This window comes from Mobula hypostoma, chromosome 7 (assembly GCF_963921235.1).
Source record: "Mobula hypostoma chromosome 7, sMobHyp1.1, whole genome shotgun sequence".
Taxonomy (NCBI): domain Eukaryota; kingdom Metazoa; phylum Chordata; class Chondrichthyes; order Myliobatiformes; family Myliobatidae; genus Mobula; species Mobula hypostoma.
The window spans coordinates 133,347,681-133,368,446 of record NC_086103.1 but is presented as its reverse complement, the minus strand read 5'-3'; the positions used below and the strand labels follow the sequence as shown (position 1 = coordinate 133,368,446).

The 20,766-nt window shown below is 39.6% G+C and overlaps 2 protein-coding genes across 8 annotated transcripts in view; one reads left to right on the top strand and one right to left on the bottom strand.

The window, feature by feature from the left end:
- Positions 1 to 5,039, top strand: part of tgfbrap1 (transforming growth factor, beta receptor associated protein 1) — a 55,889-nt gene extending 50,850 nt beyond the window's left edge. For both annotated transcript variants that reach the window (XM_063054027.1, XM_063054028.1), the window contains 2 exons: positions 872 to 1,305; positions 2,246 to 5,039. In XM_063054027.1, coding sequence (XP_062910097.1) covers positions 872 to 1,305; positions 2,246 to 2,434 — 623 coding nt within the window. In that variant the 3' untranslated portion in view covers positions 2,435 to 5,039. The remainder of the gene's footprint in view (positions 1 to 871; positions 1,306 to 2,245) is intronic.
- A 5,372-nt stretch (positions 5,040 to 10,411) lies between these two features.
- Positions 10,412 to 20,766, bottom strand: part of gpr45 (G protein-coupled receptor 45) — a 55,723-nt gene continuing 45,368 nt past the window's right edge. For all 6 annotated transcript variants that reach the window (XM_063054029.1, XM_063054031.1, XM_063054033.1 and 3 more), the window contains one exon: positions 10,412 to 12,461. In XM_063054029.1, the coding sequence (XP_062910099.1) occupies positions 11,128 to 12,270 (1,143 nt within the window). In that variant the 5' untranslated portion in view covers positions 12,271 to 12,461 and the 3' untranslated portion in view covers positions 10,412 to 11,127. The remainder of the gene's footprint in view (positions 12,462 to 20,766) is intronic.

The window sequence follows — 20,766 nt, the reverse complement described above, 5'->3', positions numbered from 1 at the left end:
ACCTTTATTTGTCATGTGTACACTGAAATATAGTGAAATGTGTTGTTACAACCAACACAGTCTGAGGATGGTGCTGGGGGCAGCCTACAAGTGTTGCCACACTTTTACTGTCAACATAGCATTACTAACCCATATGCCATTGGAATATGGGAGAAAACTGGAGCACTTGGAGGAAACCCACACAGTAATGGGGAGAACATACAAACTCCTTACAGACAGCGGCAGGAATTGAACCCTGTTCGTTGGTGCTGTGAAGCAATACGCTACCCTGTTATCTCCAGGCCTCCAGGCTACGCCTGCACTAAAGAGGTGAACAGTATTTGCAATGTATCTTATTTTGGTTTGAGGCATGCACTGCTATATAATTAGATTTTTGTAACTGCCTGAAAGGTTGAACTTTGGTTGTCCAAAGTAACTGTTGAAACCAACTGTATTGAAACTTCAATAATCTGGTACAGTCATGATTTCATTGGTATCTGACCTGGCAGGTTATTCAGGCAGTTGGATGTTATTAATACAGCAATGCATTAGTTTTTTTTAAAGATATTACACAGTTATAGTAACTTCAGGGAAACATGGTGAGTTTTAGGAGAAGCCCAGGACTGGAGTCCCTTTGAGCTTTGGGAGAGCAGGGGAGTGACAGCTGGCAAGATAGACGCCTAACCATTAGGATTTCCAAAGTCAAATCATGGATTATGGGATTTTTACTGTAAGTTATCTACAAAAAAATGTTTGCAATGTCCTGCTGCCACAAAACAACAAATTTTGTAACATATGCAGTGACATTAAACGTGATTCTGATTCTGAAAAATAGGTACTTAACATTTTTTAAAAATAGTAATGAGTGCTTTCCTTTATCTCTACATTACAGGTAAAATTCAGGAGACGGATCTGTACATGGAACGTGCAATATTACATGGAAAACTGGAAGAACATGAAAAAGCTCTTGAGATCCTGGTTCACAAGTTAAAAGATTTCCAAGCTGCTGAGGACTATTGTCTGTGGAATTCCAATGGTGAGGATCCTTTACGGAGGCAGAAGCTCTTCCACATGTTATTAACCCTTTATTTGCACCCCGATGACACCAGTGATGAGCTAGTAATGGCTGGTGTGGACCTTCTGAATAAACATGCTATTCATTTTGATGCAATTCGAGTTCTACAGCTGATCCCAGAAGAGTGGTCATTGCAACTGCTTTCACCTTTCTTAACCAAAGCAATGAGAAGGAGCTTTCATTCTAAGTGCACGGCAGAACTGTCATCCAACTTAGCGAAGTCTGAAAACTTAATTTTTAAACACACAAAGGTGAGTAGATTTTTGGAGAAGTAGGCATTACACTTACCAATGTTTTTTAAATAAGTGGGTTGGATAGATCTTTCAAGAAGTCAGATACAAATATATAATTATCTTGCATTTATTGTGCATTATTAATTTAGGAACCTGGATTCTGATGCAATCTTTTATTTAATCGTGGATTTATTCTAAACAGTTGTATGATGAAATGAAATGGAAACATCTATGTTTCCAAAACTTCCATTTGTGTTGATGTGCTTCTGTAATTTGTATCCTCCTTTTCACCTTGTTCACATCTTTGGCTCAAGCCAGCAGGTTGCGAATCATTGTTCATATCTTCACCTCTCTTTAGAATAACCATTTGCTATGAATGCAATCTTTGGCATGCACCATCTTATTTTAATATTTCTGATTCACTGTCTCTTGATAGATGCTTAGATATTAAGAGAATCAAAAATCTAGGGATAGTGCATGGAAGGTACTGAGAAGAAAGATCAGCCATGTTCTGATTGAATGGCGGAATACAAGGAGTTGAAATACCCTGCTCCACTTGTATTGTTCATGTTCTTTGCACATGTAATTGCAATGCCTGATGGCCTCACTAAAAACTTGGTTCCTAGATGAAGACATCTTGTCCTTTATTGAATTCTACTATTCTCATTGCTATCAATTGACATGTTCACTTCAAATCAATCTCTCATCCTGTACTCCAGTGGTGGTTTTTTTTCCCTTTAAACATTTCCCTTGACATTCACTTAATAATTTTGTTGCCTTCTATCAACACAGAATTTTATTTTGATCAGACCTATTATGCAGCTGCCTTAGGTTGCCGGGCCATGTGAAAAGTCTAATTCTATTTGCTGTATTACATGTTTTTATTTATATCTTTTCAATGGAAGTTTAAGATCTTAAGGAGCAAACTGAACTTTTTTTAAATTTCTAATCCTTTCAGGTAAAATCAAGAGGAAACAGTATTAAGCTTTCAGATAAAAAAATTTGCCAAGTATGTTGCAGCTTTTTCACAGAACCAATGTTTGTGCGATATCCAGATGGGAGTCTTGTTCATATCCACTGTGCTACAAAGCCCCATAGTCTGCCTGCCACTGACCAGAACTTTGCCAGTCATAAAAATCAATCGTGAGATATTGGCTGCAGTTGTTTCAATCAATCATTACAGAGTTACTGCAGACCAGAGTAAGGAAGTGGACCATGCTGCTAATTAAAAGGAAGTGTTCGTTACTGATCTGCATCTGCTACCTTATTTTTAACTGACAGCACAGATGTGAGCAGTCAATGCAGCCAGGCATTATCTGAACTGTTATTTTCCCCCAGTTTTGAGGATTATTGATTGCCTGGTATGTGCAACATGGAGAGAACAAGTTGATCTTCTGAAAACTTTAAATCTAACTGTACTATGACTAAGACTTTGGTTCTGTGTTTCCTAACGGTTTGGAAACATTGTTCTGTGTGCAAGTACACTACTTATGGAATTGACTATCCACTGGTTATGTGTAGGCTTTTCCTTCTTGTCAAAGAACTCCAACTTTGGATCATTTGAACATCTGTAATGTGTTCAATAATTGTCATAGAATAACCAGTTAAAGATGAATCAAAGTTGTATATGTCACACGATTGACTTTGGACCGGTACATCCATAATGAGACTGCTATGAGCAATTTACAAGGTAATGGTGCATTGCCCTTGGTATAAGAACTTGCTGACCAGCTGGTTTACAGAACGAATGAGTAAGCATCTAATTTCAATTCTACATTTTTTAAATAAAATCTTTTCCATCAGGTGAGAGTGAATAGGAGGGCACCAATAAGATGGGACAAAAGAGGAAGAGAAAAGATTCAAGTCTGATTATCTGATCTCCAAGGTGCTGAATTTGTGAAAACTATATACTGTGTACATGTAATTTCCACAAAATTTTAAAGGGAAAAGGGTTGGAAGGAAACTGACTAATTAGATATTATTTCAGTTATATTTAGAATTTGAAAACCATGTTTTCAACTGCTTTATTGAAAATACCAATTAAATAAATGGGCTACAGCTGTAACAGGACTCTTTTCTTAAGTAATGTATCTGAACTTCTTGGGGTGTAGAACAAAGGTCCTTCTGATGTGCTGAAGAAATTAATTACCTTTTTAATCTATAGCCATATATTTAACCATGGTGCAATTAATTTATTCATACTGTGATAAAGCTTTTCTCTTGGCAGTGGCTATATTTGGCTTTGATAATCTTCCAGGCTGTACTGAACATGCCTCCATCCATAATACTAAACATATTTTGCAAACTTGATTTGCATTGTCTTCAGGTTAGGCATGTGTCTTTAGGAGGTCCATATCGCTAAATGTCAAAGGATTTAATGAACATTGGATTGAAGTCCTGTTGCAGGATTAAAGCATTCTGGATATCTTAAGTATCTAAGTGAAAAAGAAACCAAGGAATACTCTTTACAATATTGCTTTCATATATTAATTATTTTTGCTTTAATAAATCTTTCACACTTCTCTCTGAGGTTACATTTCATTTGATAACATTTATGTTACTATTTAAATAATATCAAGTACAATTTAAGTATGTTCTAAAGTCACCAAGCCCATTTTTGTTTAAGATACATAATATTGCGGACGTTTGGATGATCAGGTTAGTAATTTGTAAATTGTACTACATTGTACTGATTTTTTAAAATACACATTTTTGAATTCTGCGGGAAGCAAGTAACCAAGTCTTAAAACTTACAGTACACTTAATGCAATGAAATGTGGAGAACTGAACCAAAGTGCATGTTTACTATTTAATCACAGATATGCACTTGTTTCTGTGGTTTTGTACAGTGTATATGCAGTAGTGCTGGTAACAGTATTGTACATTATGGATAAGATTTAAACTTGTGGCATTTAATGGAAACATTTTAAATTTTGCAAATTGCCTAATGCAGTGAAGTATTTCTACTTTAATTGTTGTATCTAACTGCCCTGCTTACATTAAAGTTTGCACTGTAAGTATTGAGAGAAATGTTTAATTGTATAAATGTACAGATGACAATTTTAATAAATTCCTTCACTGAGAAAGTAGAATTAATTTGTATGAGAATTTTAAAATTGGGCTTTGGTGAAGCAGGAAGTCAAGAAGCACAGAAATAGGTGACTAGGACATGGTGCAGCAAGTGGTACTGGCAGCAGAGTTTTAAATTATCTTGGATCAACATTGTATCCAGAAATAATTTTAAAATGTTATTTGACAAGTGCTGAAATAAATTTTATATTAATTGTATGCAGTGGATTTATCTGGTTAATGTTTTTTTTCTGAATGTCTTTGACTCAAGGATATTGTATTCTTATTTATCATGCAGGTGATAACTTTTGCAACAATGGTACAAGACCTGTTGCGTAAACAATGTTTTACCATTGTCTTAAATATATGATCTCCCATGAGGAAACATTTTCTTCCACACGCACCTTCCTTCCGTCCTTTTCCAACCCATTAGGAGCTTGAACATTTCAATCCAGTTCACTCCCACTCTTCTAAACTCTAGAAAATATAAGCTGGCTGATCTTTCCTTGTAACGCAACCTATCCATTCCATGTGTTAGTCTGCGCACATTTTCAGATCTAATTCCTGTGTATTAATATCATCCGAAAAATGCAAGACAGATACTTCCACCATCTCAGCCCTTTTTTTTTAAAAAAAATGAAATGCATCAGGACACAGAGACTTGTTATCCTGCATCTCCCAACAGTTTGCTCCATATCATTCTGCTCATATTGTAATCAACAACGATGGAGTTTCTCCTTCCCTTCTACTTCTCAATTCAGAGCCATTTCAGCGATGTTACCTGTTCCCTTTATAGTAACGATTTCCAAAAGCCAGTTTAATTCATCTGATATCCCCTTAATTTTCCACTATTAATCTTCCAGTTTCATTTTCTATAAAATGAATGCTCATTTAGTTAACTCTTGAAATACTATGGAAAACTTTAATATGCATCTTCATATTTTTGCCTGCTTTATTTCGTACTCCAGGATTTCCCTCTTTTAATTTAATCATTTACTTTTTAAATATTCTGTTCATCCTCTAACGCGCTATTCACCTTTATGCAATTAAATACTTCATTAAATTTATAAATATATAACTTATTTAGTTAATCAAGGATTAGGAGTCCTGCCCTTGGAATTTTCTGTCTCTTAGTACTATATCCTGAGTATTCTGAAAGATCCTCTTAAATATCTGCCATGTCATCTAGAACAATCACTGGATCTAATTTGGCAATTCAGTTAGCTCTGCTTTCATGGTGTGAGAATTAACGCTAAGTTTATAATAGCAGAACTCCACCATGGACGATCCCAAACCTGACTCTGTAAGGAGGAGGGTTGAGCATGGAGCTAGCAACATCATCCCATTTAAAAAAAAACCCAGAGTTACAGAAGCTGGGAGAGGAAGTGCCAGACAACACCAGGAAGATGGGCTATACTTGGGGACAACTCAAAAACCTGGTCCAGGACTGAGGCTCTGGCAAGCTGCTGTCAGCAGCCTAAACCCTATTAGGGGTGATGGGCCTAAGTAGGTTAGTTAAAATAGCAGTGTTGGACTCATTCAAATTGAATCTTTTTGATTGCAGCTATCTAGGTGTATATTCCAAATGAGGTTGTTAGCTAACTTTGTCAGATTGACTCAACTTGGCTTCAGAACATGCTGTACTAAAAGCTATCCCAGAAACATTGTGCTGTTCACCAATACGACATTATTACTGAACCTTTCTGATAAGCTCCCATTGTTTCTTCCTTTGTACTCTATACTGTAGTTGCTATTAGGGAAGCTGAACAGCACTCCACAAATGACTTCTCACCTTTTTGCTTATCTCCACCTAAACCACCTTCAGCTTCTGGTTTCCTGAATTTGCGTGATCTTTATTATTAACACAGTTCCATTTCCACCTTTATCTCACTTCTTGTTCTTCCTAAATGTAATGTACCCTTCTGTATTCGAATCGGAATCATGTTTAATATCACTGACATGTATGTTGTGACAGCAGTACAGTGCAATACATAAAAATACATTAACAACAATAAGAATATATATTTAAAAAAATAAATAAGTAGTGTCAAAAAAGAGCAAAAATAGTGAGGTAGTATTCATTGGTTGATTCATTGACTGTTCAGAAATCTGATGGAGAGGAAGAATCTGTTCCTAAAATGCTGGGTGTGCATCTTCAGGCTCTTACACCTTCTCTCTGATGGTAGAAGAAAAGTGCATGTCCAGGGCTCGGGGTCCCTGATGGATACTGCCTTTTTGAAGATGGCCTCAATGCTGGGGAAGCTAGTGCCCAAGATGCAGCAGGCTGAGTTTGCAACCATCTTCAGCTTTTACCAATCCTATACAGTTGCCCCTCCATACCATTCTGTGAGTCAATGCTGCTGACGTGCTTTCTTTGTAATTGCATCAGTATTTTGGGCCCAGGATAGATCCTCAGAGATATCCTAACTAGGAACTTGAAACTGCTCACCCTTTCCACTGCTGATCTCTCAATGAGCTGATTCCCACTCGATGTCATTGTGTAGCCGTGGTTTTATAATGGGCGTTGGAACATAATTATTTCTATTTGTTTTGATTATGTACATTCAGATACAGAGAAAAAAATATTAACTGGATGTTAACAACAGGAATTCTGCAGATGCTGGAAATTCAAGCAACATACATCAAAGTTGCTGGTGAACGCAGCAGGCCAAGCAGCATCTATAGGAAGAGGTGCAGTCGACGTTTCAGGCTGAGACCCTTCGTCAGGTAACTGGATGTTACCTTGGTTGGTTCATATAAAAGTTGTAACTTCACCCTATAGCTTCTAGATTAAATGAACTGCTATTACAGTATTAGAAATTAACTATGTTCATTCTCGGCATTTTTGTTACATCTTTTTTACCTTGTGAGCAAAACAGTAGCTAGATGGGTGTTGTATAAATATACAGAAGTATGGTGAAAAAAATTATGTCTATTTGTTTATTGTGACCAAAATTTCAGTGGGTGATGTGGGAAATTAACAGTTCATTTTTGAAATAAATTCATTTAATAAGTTCTAAAATTTGCTGATAAGGTCCAGCTGAGATATTGATGCTATACATCCTAACTATTGGGTTGACATTAGGAATTTAGACTAAAGCAGACTGCACGCTGGACAACGCTGTGGCAGTCTTGGGAATAAAGGAAGCATTTTGTTGTTAATCCTGTCTACCAAAACTAGATGGTCCATTAATGAATAAACGTTTTTTTTTGTATACCACATTTGAATCATAACCCCACAGGAAGCCCACACACTGCTGGAAGAAGTCAGCAGGTCAGTCAGCAACTGTGGGAAGGTGTTTTTTTTTAAAGAATCTCACCTCCCAATTTGGCACATTAGTCTTAAACATCAATTTAAATAGGCAGGCTGGCAGCCCAGCCTTTTACTGCACAATTCCAGCTTCCACAGGGAACTGACATGAGGGGTTGATCAGTTATGATATTGAACAATCACAGACTCTGAGAGACCTGCCGGCCTATTTCTACTCCTCCTACAGCCTGATAGGGTTAAAAAACGTAGATAAAAATAAAGATAGGGAAAAGCATAGTTCACACTATGTGAGAGGAAATACATGAAAGCACTTTAAAGTGCCATTGATGCAACATCTTCATGTGGTTTAATTTAAACTATGCTCGCCCGAGCCTTGCAGAGCTAATGTCCTGACATGATACATTGGTTCAAACATTGTTAAGTGATGCGCCTCATGGCATATTCTGTAGGAAAGATGTTTCCCCACACCTTTCAACATCAGAAGGTGGAAGGGCACTAGTCTGAATGGCAAGGCATTTGATGTATCTCATTAATGAAATTTGAAAACTGGAAATGCAAGAGCAATATAATGGAGACAGAAACAACAGGAATTCTGCAGATGCTGGAAATTCAAGCAACACACATCAAAGTTGCTGGTGAACGCAGCAGGCCAGGCAGCATCTCTAGGAAGAGGTACAGTGGGCGTTTCAGGCCGAGATCAGTTAGTCCTGACGAAGGGTCTCGGCCTGAAACGTCGACTGTACCTCTTCCTAGAGATGCTGCCTGGCCTGCTGTGTTCACCAGCAACTTTGATGTTAATGGAGACAGAGTTGGGTCGAGAAATAGAAATAAAGATTAGATTAAATTAAATAAAAATAAAAATCTCTTAAAACAATTTGCTCCAGTTTCAATTCATCCCTTTCTGGGACAGTCTGTGTGTCAGGACAGGAATATAAACCTCTTTATCTTTAAAAGGATGCAGCAAGTTGAAGTGATAGTATACAAAGGCAGAAATTCTTTGAGACAAGTGTAGTCCTGGATGTCACATAGCATTACTACAAAAGGAGGCAGCTGCATGAAGAAAGCCATTACATGAGTCAATCATTCAAGAAAGGAGCTGCTAACATTTGCCCTTCTGCCACCCCCGACCCCTCATGATTATCCATGAGTAACATATTGAGTAACATTTAGTTTCACAGCTTTTCCACATATTATCTCAGGGAAACAATGGATACTGTACATTCCTATGCATTCATCATCAGCAGATTGCTTTGATTCTGTACATGTGTGATATTTCTGTCTTTTTCAGTGGTCAGATCCTGCCTAGTAACTGGAAGACAAATAGGTGCTCTATATGTGCATCTCACCAACAGTTCAGACTGGATGTTTAGGCAGCTGTTTACTATCTCTTTTGTCATTACTGTTTGGCTGTACTCACTTGGATCAGGGATTTATCCAGAATAGTTTCTTTAAACTCACTGCATAAATGCCCTAAAGAACTTGTATCTCTGATGGTAGTTGCAGCAGATTGTGATGTGTAACATGCTGGGATATGCTCTATTCCTGGCTCTCACCACTTAATTGTATCTCATTTTGGTAAAGCATTGCCGGATTGGGAAATATGTTTTGGTATCAATGGAGATAATGTGCTCTATATTTCCTTTCTGCAATGTGAGCAAAGGTGAAAATGAACAAAGGCAAAATAGTTATTTGGAAGATAAATTTGACCTTCAACACTCTTTTCTCTATTTCCCTTGGATGTAAGGTTAAATAGGATCTTCACCAGCTCCTGAAGTTACATCAGAAGTAGTTGGCAATTGTTCATACTGACTGTTTCCTTGAATAACTCCATCACTTGAATGCCACCACGATAGTCAGCCAGGCGTCCAGCATCTTCCGAGAAGGACCAAGGCAGTGTGCTTCAAGTCCTGGTTTTGTAATACTGGGAGCACACCTCCACATTTTTCTATCAACATACAATGCCCTCCTGTGCTGTTTAAACATGTTTAGGTGTTGTCCATGACACTCCCAAAATGCGACAAACCACAAGCATATTTCAGTATTAATGAATTTATACAAAGCCTAGGCATTAATTTTTGGTAACTGTGATTTAATGTTTTATTTGTTTACAGGCGCTCTTGATGTTAAATGTTCTATGGATTCTCTCCACTACTTCCACTCAGGAAACCATGGCCTCTGCTTTTAATAGAAGGCAGCATTTCCCACAAGGAATTTATCTTCCTCCTTTCCATCATTTCCTAAGTACCTGCATTGCAGTTGCTAATGCAAGGGGAGAGTTTTCTAACAATCGTGTATTTGAAGGGGCAATGGGACAGAAACAAAGGTGCACTTCATGACTGAAAATCAGCTCTAAGACTAGTACTAACACCGAGCACCAGCAGAACATGTGTGTCTTCTAAGCTGCAGTTTTCTAGCATCCACATGATCATAGGTTGTTCAAAGGCTTTACTCCAAAGGCAGAATTAATTAAAATTAGAGATTGGCTGCTCTTTTAAGGGGATTGCTGAAGGAGAGGAACTGGCATTCTAAAACAAGGGAAGATCTGCAGATGCTGGAAATCCAAGCAACACACACAAAATGCTGGAGGAACTCAGCAGGCCAGGCAGCATCCATGGAAAAGTGTAAACAGTCGATGTTTTGGGCCAAGACCCTTCATCAGGACTAGAAAGAAAGAGGAGACTTCTTTTTTTTAAATCCCAGTCCCTACGAAGTGTCTTGGCCTGAAATGCCGACTGTTTATTCATTTCCATAGATGCTGCCTGACCTGCTGAGTTCCTCCAGCATTTTGTGCGCGTAGCTTGGAATTTCCAGCATCTAGAGATTTCTTCTGTTTTTAAAATAATCAAACATAGTTTGTTTTCTAGAGAGTCCATGGGCTAGCAATGAAAAAAAATTACAATTTAGCATTAACATATGAAGTTTAATTAGGCACCGTTAGCTTTATCTGTTCGGCACAGCTGAGTGGGTTGAAGGGCTTGTAGCTGGTGCTGTACTGTTCTGTGTTCTATGACCCAACATGTTAAATCATATTCTTCAACAAATGGCCCACCGATTCTCTTCCCTATTGGTGCTTTTAAATATTAACCCTATTCCTAACTGTCAATCAGCTCCATGGTATAATAGCTTTCTGTTTCTATTACCAATAATTTCTAAGCAAGTATAAATAATCATGTGCTTTGCAGAGGAGATGCTGATCCATAATGTTATTTTACCACAGCTACTCAATGTAAAATCCTGAAAACCTCAAGTCTATTTCATGAAAATATTTTTGAAAATCTTTCACAATGGTACTAATGGAGTTAAACAAAAACCAGAAGAGTCATTATATTAACATTAATTGTGAACACTGACAAATAGTTAATCAGTATTAATAAATTACAATATAGTGGCAACCAGTCCTCATAGGAACAGGTTTTTATACAATAAATGTCAAGTGTACATAACAGGAAAATATTCTACTTTATCATATTTGCTAAAGACATATTGAAAAAAGATTTACTTTAGACAGCTGACTGATGATCATTGCAAATATAAACGGTACTGGGACGGATTCTTCGTTTTGTCCTTCCTGGCAACTTTGGTAGGATTTTGAACGTTTTTGGCATGAATTCAACACAGGATTCCCGGAATTTCTTGATGCGCCAACAGTAGATGATGGGATTGAAGACTGACTTCAGGTAAGTTAGCCATAAGACCCAGATGCTAATGGTATAGAAGGAGTGACTGTGATAAAAGTTCTTGCTGAAAACAGAAAGGAGACTAAACACAGTGTATGGCAACCAGCAGAATGAAAAGCCAATGAAGAGGATTAAAATAGTTGTGAAGGCTCGCGTTTTGAAGCTCATATCAATGTTTATTTGATGAGGTCGCTGTAAACCCATTAATCCAAGCTTGCTTACTTGATTTAAGCAGAGATTATCTGCATGGTTGTGGATCTGCACTGCATTCCTTCGCACTGTGTTCAGAATGCAGAGGTAAGAATACAGCATCACACTGAAAGGGATGAAGAAGATCGTCACCAGCAAGAGCAAGGCATAAACCCGGTCAGCACCCATCTCTGTGTATCCTAGGACACACTGGGGTGCCCGGGTAGGTACCTCCACTGCAGTCCAGCCAATCACAGATGGAAAGGAGATACAGAAGGAGATGGTCCATGAAATGACGATCATTATTTTCGCACGGTAAGTATTTAGTTTGTCTTGTCGTCGCACAATGATTAAGTAACGGTCAACACTGATTATCAGAAGAATTGCCACACCTTCTAAGCCAAAGAACCAGTAAAACATAGCAGAAACCCGGCAAAAATAACCTCCAAAGATCCACTCAGCTGTTAAAATGGTGACTGTGGTAAAAGGCATGCACATCAAAGATAGCATAATGTCAGAAAACGCAAGGGTGGCCAAGAGCAGGTTGATTGCCGAGCGCATTGCAGGCTTCTGGTACACAATTAAACACACTATTGCATTGCCAAGGAGGCCAATTGCAATCATTGACATCATCACTATTGCAAGCATTATCCTTATGAAGATGGGAGGATTTGTCTTGCTTGAATTCGCAATCGGATTTGTCACATTTAAAAACTCAGGGATGCATCTCTCCAAAAGTGTATTGTTGCATTCAATCATTGTGAAAGTGTCGCTCATTTACTTCTGCCTGTAATTGGAAGTTACTACATCCATGCACTAACAATGATTTTAAAGCTGGTATATAATCAATATTCTAATGAAATAAATATTCTTTGCCATTGGACGCAATGGAGTGCAGGAAATCTTGATGATAATAATCTTCATTACATATTGTTGGCCACACATATTATGAAGCATAACTTCATTGTCTAGGAGCAATAAACAAAAAGAGAATTAATGTACTTAGTTTTATTATTAAGTTTACAATTAGCTGTTTAAATTCATAGAATTTCAAAGTCTCAGCCACACCAGGGCTACAGAAAGCGGTAGCCATAGCCCAGTCCATCACAAGCAAACCCCCCTTTCCCCCTCCATTAATTACATGTACAGAATTCTATCAGATTCGTCAGACATGATTTTCCTTTCACAAATCCATGTTGACTTTGTCTGATGATTTCACCACTTTCCAAATGTGCTGTTATCACATCTTTGATAACTGACTCTAGCATTTTCCCCACCACAGATGTCAGGCTAACCAGTCTATAATTCCCCAGTTTCTCTCTCACTCCTTTTTTTAAAAAACGGGGTTACATTAACCACCCTCCAATCCTCAGGAACTAATTCAGAATCTAAAGAGTTTTGAAAAATTATCACTAATGCATCCACTATTTCTTGGGCTACTTCCTTAAGCACTCTGGGATGCAGACTATCTGGCCCTGGGGATTTATCTGCCTTTAATCCCTTCAATTTACCTAACACCACTTCCCTACTAACATGTATTTCCCTCAGTTCCTCCATCTCACTAGATCCTCAATCCCCTACTATTTCCAGAAGATTATTTATGTCCTCCTTAGTGAAGACAGAACCAAAGTAGTTATTCAATTGGTCTGCCATGTCCTTGTTCCCCATGATCAATTCACCTGTTTCTGACCATAAGGGACCTACATTTGTCTTAACTAGTCTTTTTTCTTTTCACATATCTATAAAAGCTTTTACAGTCCGTTTTTATGTTCCCTGCCAGCTTTCTCTCATAATCTTTTTTCCCTTTCCTAATTAAGCCCTTTGTCCTCCTCTGCTGGACTCTGAATTTCTCCCAGTCCTCAGGTGTGCCGCTTTTTCTGGCTAATTTGTATGTTTCTTCTTTGGTATTGATACTATCCCTAATTTCCCTGGGAAGGTAGGGTGCACTACCTTCCCTGGTTTATTCTTTTGCCAAACTGGGATGAACAATTGTTGTAGTTCATCCATGCGATCTTTAAATGCTTGCCATTGCATATCCACCATCAACCCTTTAAGTATCATTTGCCAGTCTATTTTAGCTAATTCACGTCTCATACCTTCAAAGTTACCCTTCTTTAAGTTAAGAACCTTTGTTTCTGAATTAACTATGTCACTCTCCATTTTAATGAAGAATTCCACCATATTATGGTCACTCTTACCCAAGGGGCTTCGCACGACAAGATTGCTAACTAACCCTTCCTCATTGCTCAATACCCAGTCTGGAATAGCCTGCTCTCTAGTGCCTTCTCCTTTAGCCTTGTGTACAGGAAATGACATTAAACAATCTAGAGTCTTTATCTTGATATATCTAGTAAGGCTGTGGGATTTCCTGCAGCATTACCCCATTCTCTGGGGAGTTTCAGTTCTGGTCACTGCACCCTACCTCTGCCAGTCTCTTCAACTGGCAGACTTACAAAGTACCTGATCTGTGCTCCTTGCTCTTTAAGATAAAGAAGTTAGCCTGCTGATGTCAAATTATTCCTTTTGAAGTTTGTCATTACCAAATAGCATCCATTAATGATAAATGAATGACCCAGGAACCCTGTCTCCTCTCTTAGTGGTTCAAAGAACTTTCCAACCCAAATGGCTTTTGATATAAAAGTAGAGCAAATTTTAGTTCACACAGAGGAACTAAAAGGAATTCCTGCTGAATGATCTTAACTGATAACAACAGGAGTCGGTGCCTTTGGAAAGACTGATGGCAGCAGGCAAAATATTTGTATATGTTTGCACTGATTTATGATGTCTGAATAGATAACACACAAGGACTATCTGTAAATCAAGTTGCCACATAAAAACATTCATTTAGATATCCCAGTGATAAAAATGATGCAATTCAGATTTCAAAGTTCAAAAGTCAAAGTAAATATATCAGTACATATACTATCTTGAGTTCCTTTTTCTTGCAGGCATTTATAAGAAATATAATTGAATTTATAAAAAAACAGCTATACAGAAATAAAGACTGACAAAAAACAATATGCAAAAGAAGGCAAATTGTGCAAATAAAAAAGCAATACTGAGGTTTGAATTTATCCTTCCTTCACCTATATAAAATACACAATATACATCAAAGTTGCTGGTGAACGCAGCAGGCCAAGCAGCATCTATAGGAAGAGGTGCAGTCGACGTTTCAGGCCGAGACCCTTCGTCAGGACTAACTGAAGGAAGAGTGAGTAAGGGATTTGAAAGTTGGAGGGGGAGGGGGAGATCCAAAATGATAGGAGAAGACAGGAGGGGGAGGGATAGAGCCGAAAGCTGGACAGGTGATAGGCAAAAGGGGATACGAGAGGATCATGGGACAGGAGGTCCGGGAAGAAAGACGGGGGGGGGTGGGGGTGTGACCCAGAGGATGGGCAAGAGGTATATTCAGAGGGACAGAGGGAGAAAAAGGAGAGTGAGAGAAAGAATGTGTGCATAAAAATGAGTAACAGATGGGGTACGAGGGGGAGGTGGGGCCTTAGCGGAAGTTAGAGAAGTCGATGTTCATGCCATCAGGTTGGAGGCTACCCAGATGGAATATAAGGTGTTAAAATACACAATATTCTGTTCTTATAATGTGATGGGAGGGATCATACGCCTCAAAATTCTTTCAATGAAGATGTTGAGTATCACGATTTACCGAGAGATTCTGATCAGCTGAGTAAGTGGACTGAAGCATGGGAAATGGAATTTAATTTTGATAAGTGCAAGGTATTACAATTTGGGAAGACAAATCGGGGTAGGACCTTCACAGTCAATGGTGGGGCCCTGGGGAGTGTTGTAGGAAAGAGGGGTCTCGGAGTACAAGTACATGGTTCCCTGAAAATGGCATTGCAGGCCGATAGGGTGGTAAAAGTGGCTTTCGGCATACTGTCCTTCATCAGTCAGGACAATGAGAATGGAAGATAGGATGCTATTTTGTCATTGTACAAGATACTGGTGAGGTCTCATTTGGAATATTGTGTTCAGTTTTGGTCATCGTGCTATGAGAAAGATGCCGTTAAGCTGAAAAGAGTGCAGCGGAAATTTAAAAGGATGTTGCCAGGACTGAATTATGAGGAGAGGTTGAGCAGGTTGGGACTTTTTCATCGGAGCATAGGAGAACGGGTGGTGATCTTAGAGAGGTGCATAAAATTATCTGAAGCACAGATGGTGTGAATGTGCCTAGTCTTTTTCTCAGGGTTGCAGAATCAAGAACTAGAGGGCAAGGTTTAATGGTGAGAGGGTGAAGATTTAATAGGAACCTGAGAGGCAACTTTTTCATCCAGAGGGAGATTGGTACAGGTTGAGCACCCCTTATCTGAAATTCCAAAATCCAAAACCCCTGAAAGGCCAGGCAGCATTTATAGGAAGAGGTACAGTTGATGTTTCGGGCCGAGACCCTTTGTTAGGACTGTATTTACTTGTATAGTGCAATGGATGGGTACTTGATGATCAGCAAGGACTGCTTCTGTACTCTATTTAATAAATAACTGCATTTTAGAGCAATTAAAGTCAGTAGTAACTTGGAATATTTCAGAGAAATTATAAAATAGTGAATAATGAGAATCACTATTATTACACAATTAGCACAAATGGATAAATGGTTGTTTTATTGAGGATGGGAATAATTAAAGTGGCCATTGTTTCTTCTGGTCGGAATTAGGTGATCTGCAGAAAAAATGTGCTTTCGGTTGTCGGAGAGGCGTTGAATCCCTCCTGAAAATGCTGATATTTGCTCTTTGGGTTGGAAAAAGATATTGGAGAATGGTGGATCTTCCTTTGATCATAGAGTTAGCTTTGCCTCATTTGATGGCACTTCTACCCACAATTTGAAAGGTAAAGGGTTCACATTTCAAAGACGTGAGTATAAACATTCCTGTTTAACAATCCAGGGCTGAGTGAGTACAAAACCACTGATGTGCAATCATTTGTTTAGGATGTTAAAACGAGGGCCACTCAATGTCGTTTATGTTATTTTTTAAGAGCAATAGAGTTACCTCCACTTGCTAATATTCTTCAATCATACAGTTCTAAAGCAAATTATTTAGTTATTTCCATTTTTAAGTGGTCTTTTCTCCTTGGAGCGATGGAGGATGAGAGGTGACCTGATAGAGGTGTATAAGATGATGAGACGCATTGATCGTGTGGATAGCCAGAGGCTTCTACCCAGGGCTGAAATGGCTAACACGAGAGGGCATAGTCTTAAGGTGCTTGGAAGTAGGTACAGAGGAGATGTCAAGGGTAAGTTTTTTTTATGCAGAGAGTGGCGAGTGTGTGGAATGGGCTGCCGGTGATGGTAGTGGAGGTGGATACGATGGAGTCTTTTAAGAGACTCCTGGACAGGTACATGGAGCTCAGAAAAATACAGGGCTATGGGTAGTCCTAGGTAATTTCTAAAGTAAGTACATGTTCGGCACAGCATTGCGGGCTGAAGGGCCTGTATTGAGCTGTAGTTTTTATATGTTTCTATGAAATATTTCTTTTAACAAAATTTATACGGCCTAAAACACAACGTTATAATGCCGATTTCTTAAGTTTGTGTACTTATGACCAGTAAGCACCTCAGTATTCCTTTTTCGCAATATTTATTTTCTTTTGTAACTTATAGCAATTTTATATCCTTGCACTTTACTGTCGCTGCAAAATAACAGATTTCCTGTTCCCTAAGGTAATGATAATAAATCTAATTCTGAATTATACTTTCATCTTCAGCATGGATGTCTAGTCCCTATACACTTCTATCCCCCATCAAGAAGGCTCAAAGCTCTCCCCTCCTTTCTTGACAAAACAACCAACCAATCCCCCTCCACTACCACCCTCCTCCGTCTGGCAGAAATGGTCCTAACCCTCAACAATTTTTCCTTCGGCTCCCCCCACTTTTTCCAAACTCGAGGGGTAGCCATTGGCACTTGCCAGGGCCCCAGCTATGCCTGCCTCTTTGTTGGCTACATAGAACAGACCATGTTTGAACCCTTCCCCAGTAATACACCCCAACTCTTCCTCAGTACATTGACGATTGCATTGTTGATGCTTCATGCACCCACACTGAGCTCATCAATTTAATCAACTTTGCCTCTAACTTCCACGTTGCCTTTAAATTCACTTGGTCCATCTCTGACACCTCTTTCCCTTTTCTCAATCTCTCTGTCTCCTTCTCTGGAGACAGACTGTTAACCAACATATTTTATAAGCCTACTGATTCCCATGTTTATATCAACAATACCTTTTCCCACCCTGTCTCCTGTAAAAACCCTATTCCCTTTCCTTAGTTTCTTCATCTCCGCTGCATCTGTTCTCAGGACACTGCTTTCTGTTCCATAACATTAGAGATGTCCTCCTCCTTTAAAAGACTGGGGTTTCCTTCCCTCCACTATTGATGCTGTCCTCACCTGCACCTCCTTTATTTTCAGTACATCCGTGCTCACCCCATCTTCCCACCACCTTAACAGTGATAGAGTTCTTCTTGTCCTCACCTACCACCCCATCAGCCTCTGCATCTAACACATTATCCTCCGATTATGATATAGTTGGGATCACAGAGACATGGCTCCAGGGTGACCAGGGATGGGAGCTCAACGTTCAGGGATATTCAATATTCAGGAGGGATAGACACGAAGGAAGGGGAGGTGGGGTGGCGTTGCTGGTTAAAAAAGAGATTAACGCAATAGAAAGGAAGGACATAAGCCGGGAAGATGTGGAATCGATATGGGTAGAGCTGCGTAACACTAAGGGGCAGAAGACGCTGGTGGGAGTTGTGTACAGGCCACCTAACAGTAGTAGTGAGGTCGGAGATGGTATTAAACAGGAAATTAGAAATGTGTGCAATAAAGGAACAGCAGTTATAGTGGGTGACTTCAATCTACATGTAGACTGGGTGAACCAAATTGGTAAAGGTGCTGAGGAAGAGGATTTCTTGGAATGTATGCGGGATGGTTTTTTGAACCAACATGTCGAGGAACCGACTAGAGAGCAGGCTATTCTGGACTGGGTTTTGAGCAATGAGGAAGGGTTAATTAGCGATCTTGTCGTGAGAGGCCCCTTGGGTAAGAGTGACCATAATATGGTGGAATTCTTCATTAACATGGAGAGTGACGTAGTTAATTCAGAAACAAAGGTTCTGAACTTAAAGAGGGGTAACTTTGAAGGTATGAGACATGAATTAGCTAAGATAGACTGGCAAATGACACTTCAAGGATTGACGGTGGATATGCAATGGCAGGCATTTAAAGGTTGCATGGATGAACTACAACAATTGTTCATCCCAGTTTGGCAAAAGAATAAATCAAGGAAGGTAGTGCACCCGTGGCTGACAAGAGAAATTAGGGATAGTATCAATTCCAAAGAAGTAGCATACAAATTAGCCAGAGAAAGTGGCTCACCTGAGGACTGGGAGAAATTCAGAGTTCAGCAGAGGAGGACAAAGGGCTTAATTAGGAAGGGGAAAACAGATTATGAGAGAAAACTGGCAGAGAACATAAAAATGGACTGTAAAAGCTTTTATAGATATGTAAAAAGGAAAAGACTGATAAAGACAAATGTAGGTCCCCTGCAAACAGAAACAGGTGAATTGATTATGGGGAGCAAGGACATGGCAGATCAATTGAATAATTACTTTGGTTCTGTCTTCACTAAGGAGGACATAAATAATCTTCCAGAAATAGTAAGGGACAGAGGGTCCAGTGAGATGGAGGAACTGAGCGAAATACATGTTAGTAGGGAAGTGGTGTTAGGTAAATTGAAGGGATTGAAGGCAGATAAATCCCCAGGGCCAGATGGTCTGCATCCCAGAGTGCTTAAGGAAGTGGCCCAAGAAATAGTGGATGCATTAGTGATAATTTTTCAAAACTCGTTAGATTCTGGACTAGTTCCTGAGGATTGGAGGGTGGCTAATGTAACCCCACTTTTTAAAAAAGGAGAGAGAGAGAAACCGGGGAATTATAGGCCGGTTAGCCTAACGTCGGTGGTGGGGAAACTGCTGGAGTCAGTTATCAAGGATGTGATAACAGCACATTTGGAAAGCGGTGAAATGATCGGACAAAGTCAGCATGGATTTGTGAAAGGAAAATCATGTCTGACGAATCTCATAGAATTTTTTGAGGATGTAACTAGTAGAGTGGATAGGGGAGAACCAGTGGATGTGGTATATTTGGATTTTCAAAAGGCTTTTGACAAGGTCCCACATAGGAGATTAGTGTGCAAACTTAAAGCACACGGTATTGGGGGTAAGGTATTGGTGTGGGTGGAGAATTGGTTAGCAGACAGGAAGCAAAGAGTGGGAATAAACGGGACCTTTTCAGAATGGCAGGCGGTGACTAGTGGGGTACCGCAAGGCTCAGTGCTGGGACCCCAGTTGTTTACAATATATATTAATGACTTGGATGAGGGAATTAAATGCAGCATCTCCAAGTTTGCGGATGACACGAAGCTGGGTGGCAGTGTTAGCAGTGAGGAGGATGCTAAGAGGATGCAGGGTGACTTGGATAGGTTGGGTGAGTGGGCAAACTCATGGCAGATGCAATTTAATGTGGATAAATGTGAAGTTATCCACTTTGGTGGCAAAAATAGGAAAACAGATTATTATCTGAATGGTGGCCGATTAGGAAAAGGGGAGGTGCAACGAGACCTGGGTGTCATTATACACCAGTCATTGAAAGTGGGCATGCAGGTACAGCAGGCGGTGAAAAAGGCGAACGGTATGCTGGCATTTATAGCGAGAGGATTCGAGTACAGGAGCAGGGAGGTACTACTGCAGTTGTACAAGGCCTTGGTGAGACCACACCTGGAGTATTGTGTGCAGTTTTGGTCCCCTAATCTGAGGAAAGACATCTTTGCCATAGAGGGAGTACAAAGAAGGTTCACCAGATTGATTCCTGGGATGGCAGGTCTTTCATATGAAGAAAGACTGGATGAACTGGGCTTGTACTCGTTGGAATTTAGAAGATTGAGGGGGGATCTGATTGAAATGTATAAGATCCTAAAGGGATTGGACAGGCTAGATGCGGGAAGATTGTTCCCGATGTTGGGGAGGTCTAGAACGAGGGGTCACAGTTTGAGGATAGAGGGGAAGCCTTTTAGGACCAAGGTTAGGAAAAACTTCTTCACACAGAGAGTGGTGAATCTGTGGAATTCTCTGCCACAGCAAACTGTTGAGGCCAGTTCATTAGCTATGTTTAAAAGGAAGTTAGATATGGCCCTTGTGGCTACAGGGGTCAGGGGGTATGGAGGGAAGGCTGGGTTCTGAGTTGGATGATCAGCCATGATCATAATAAA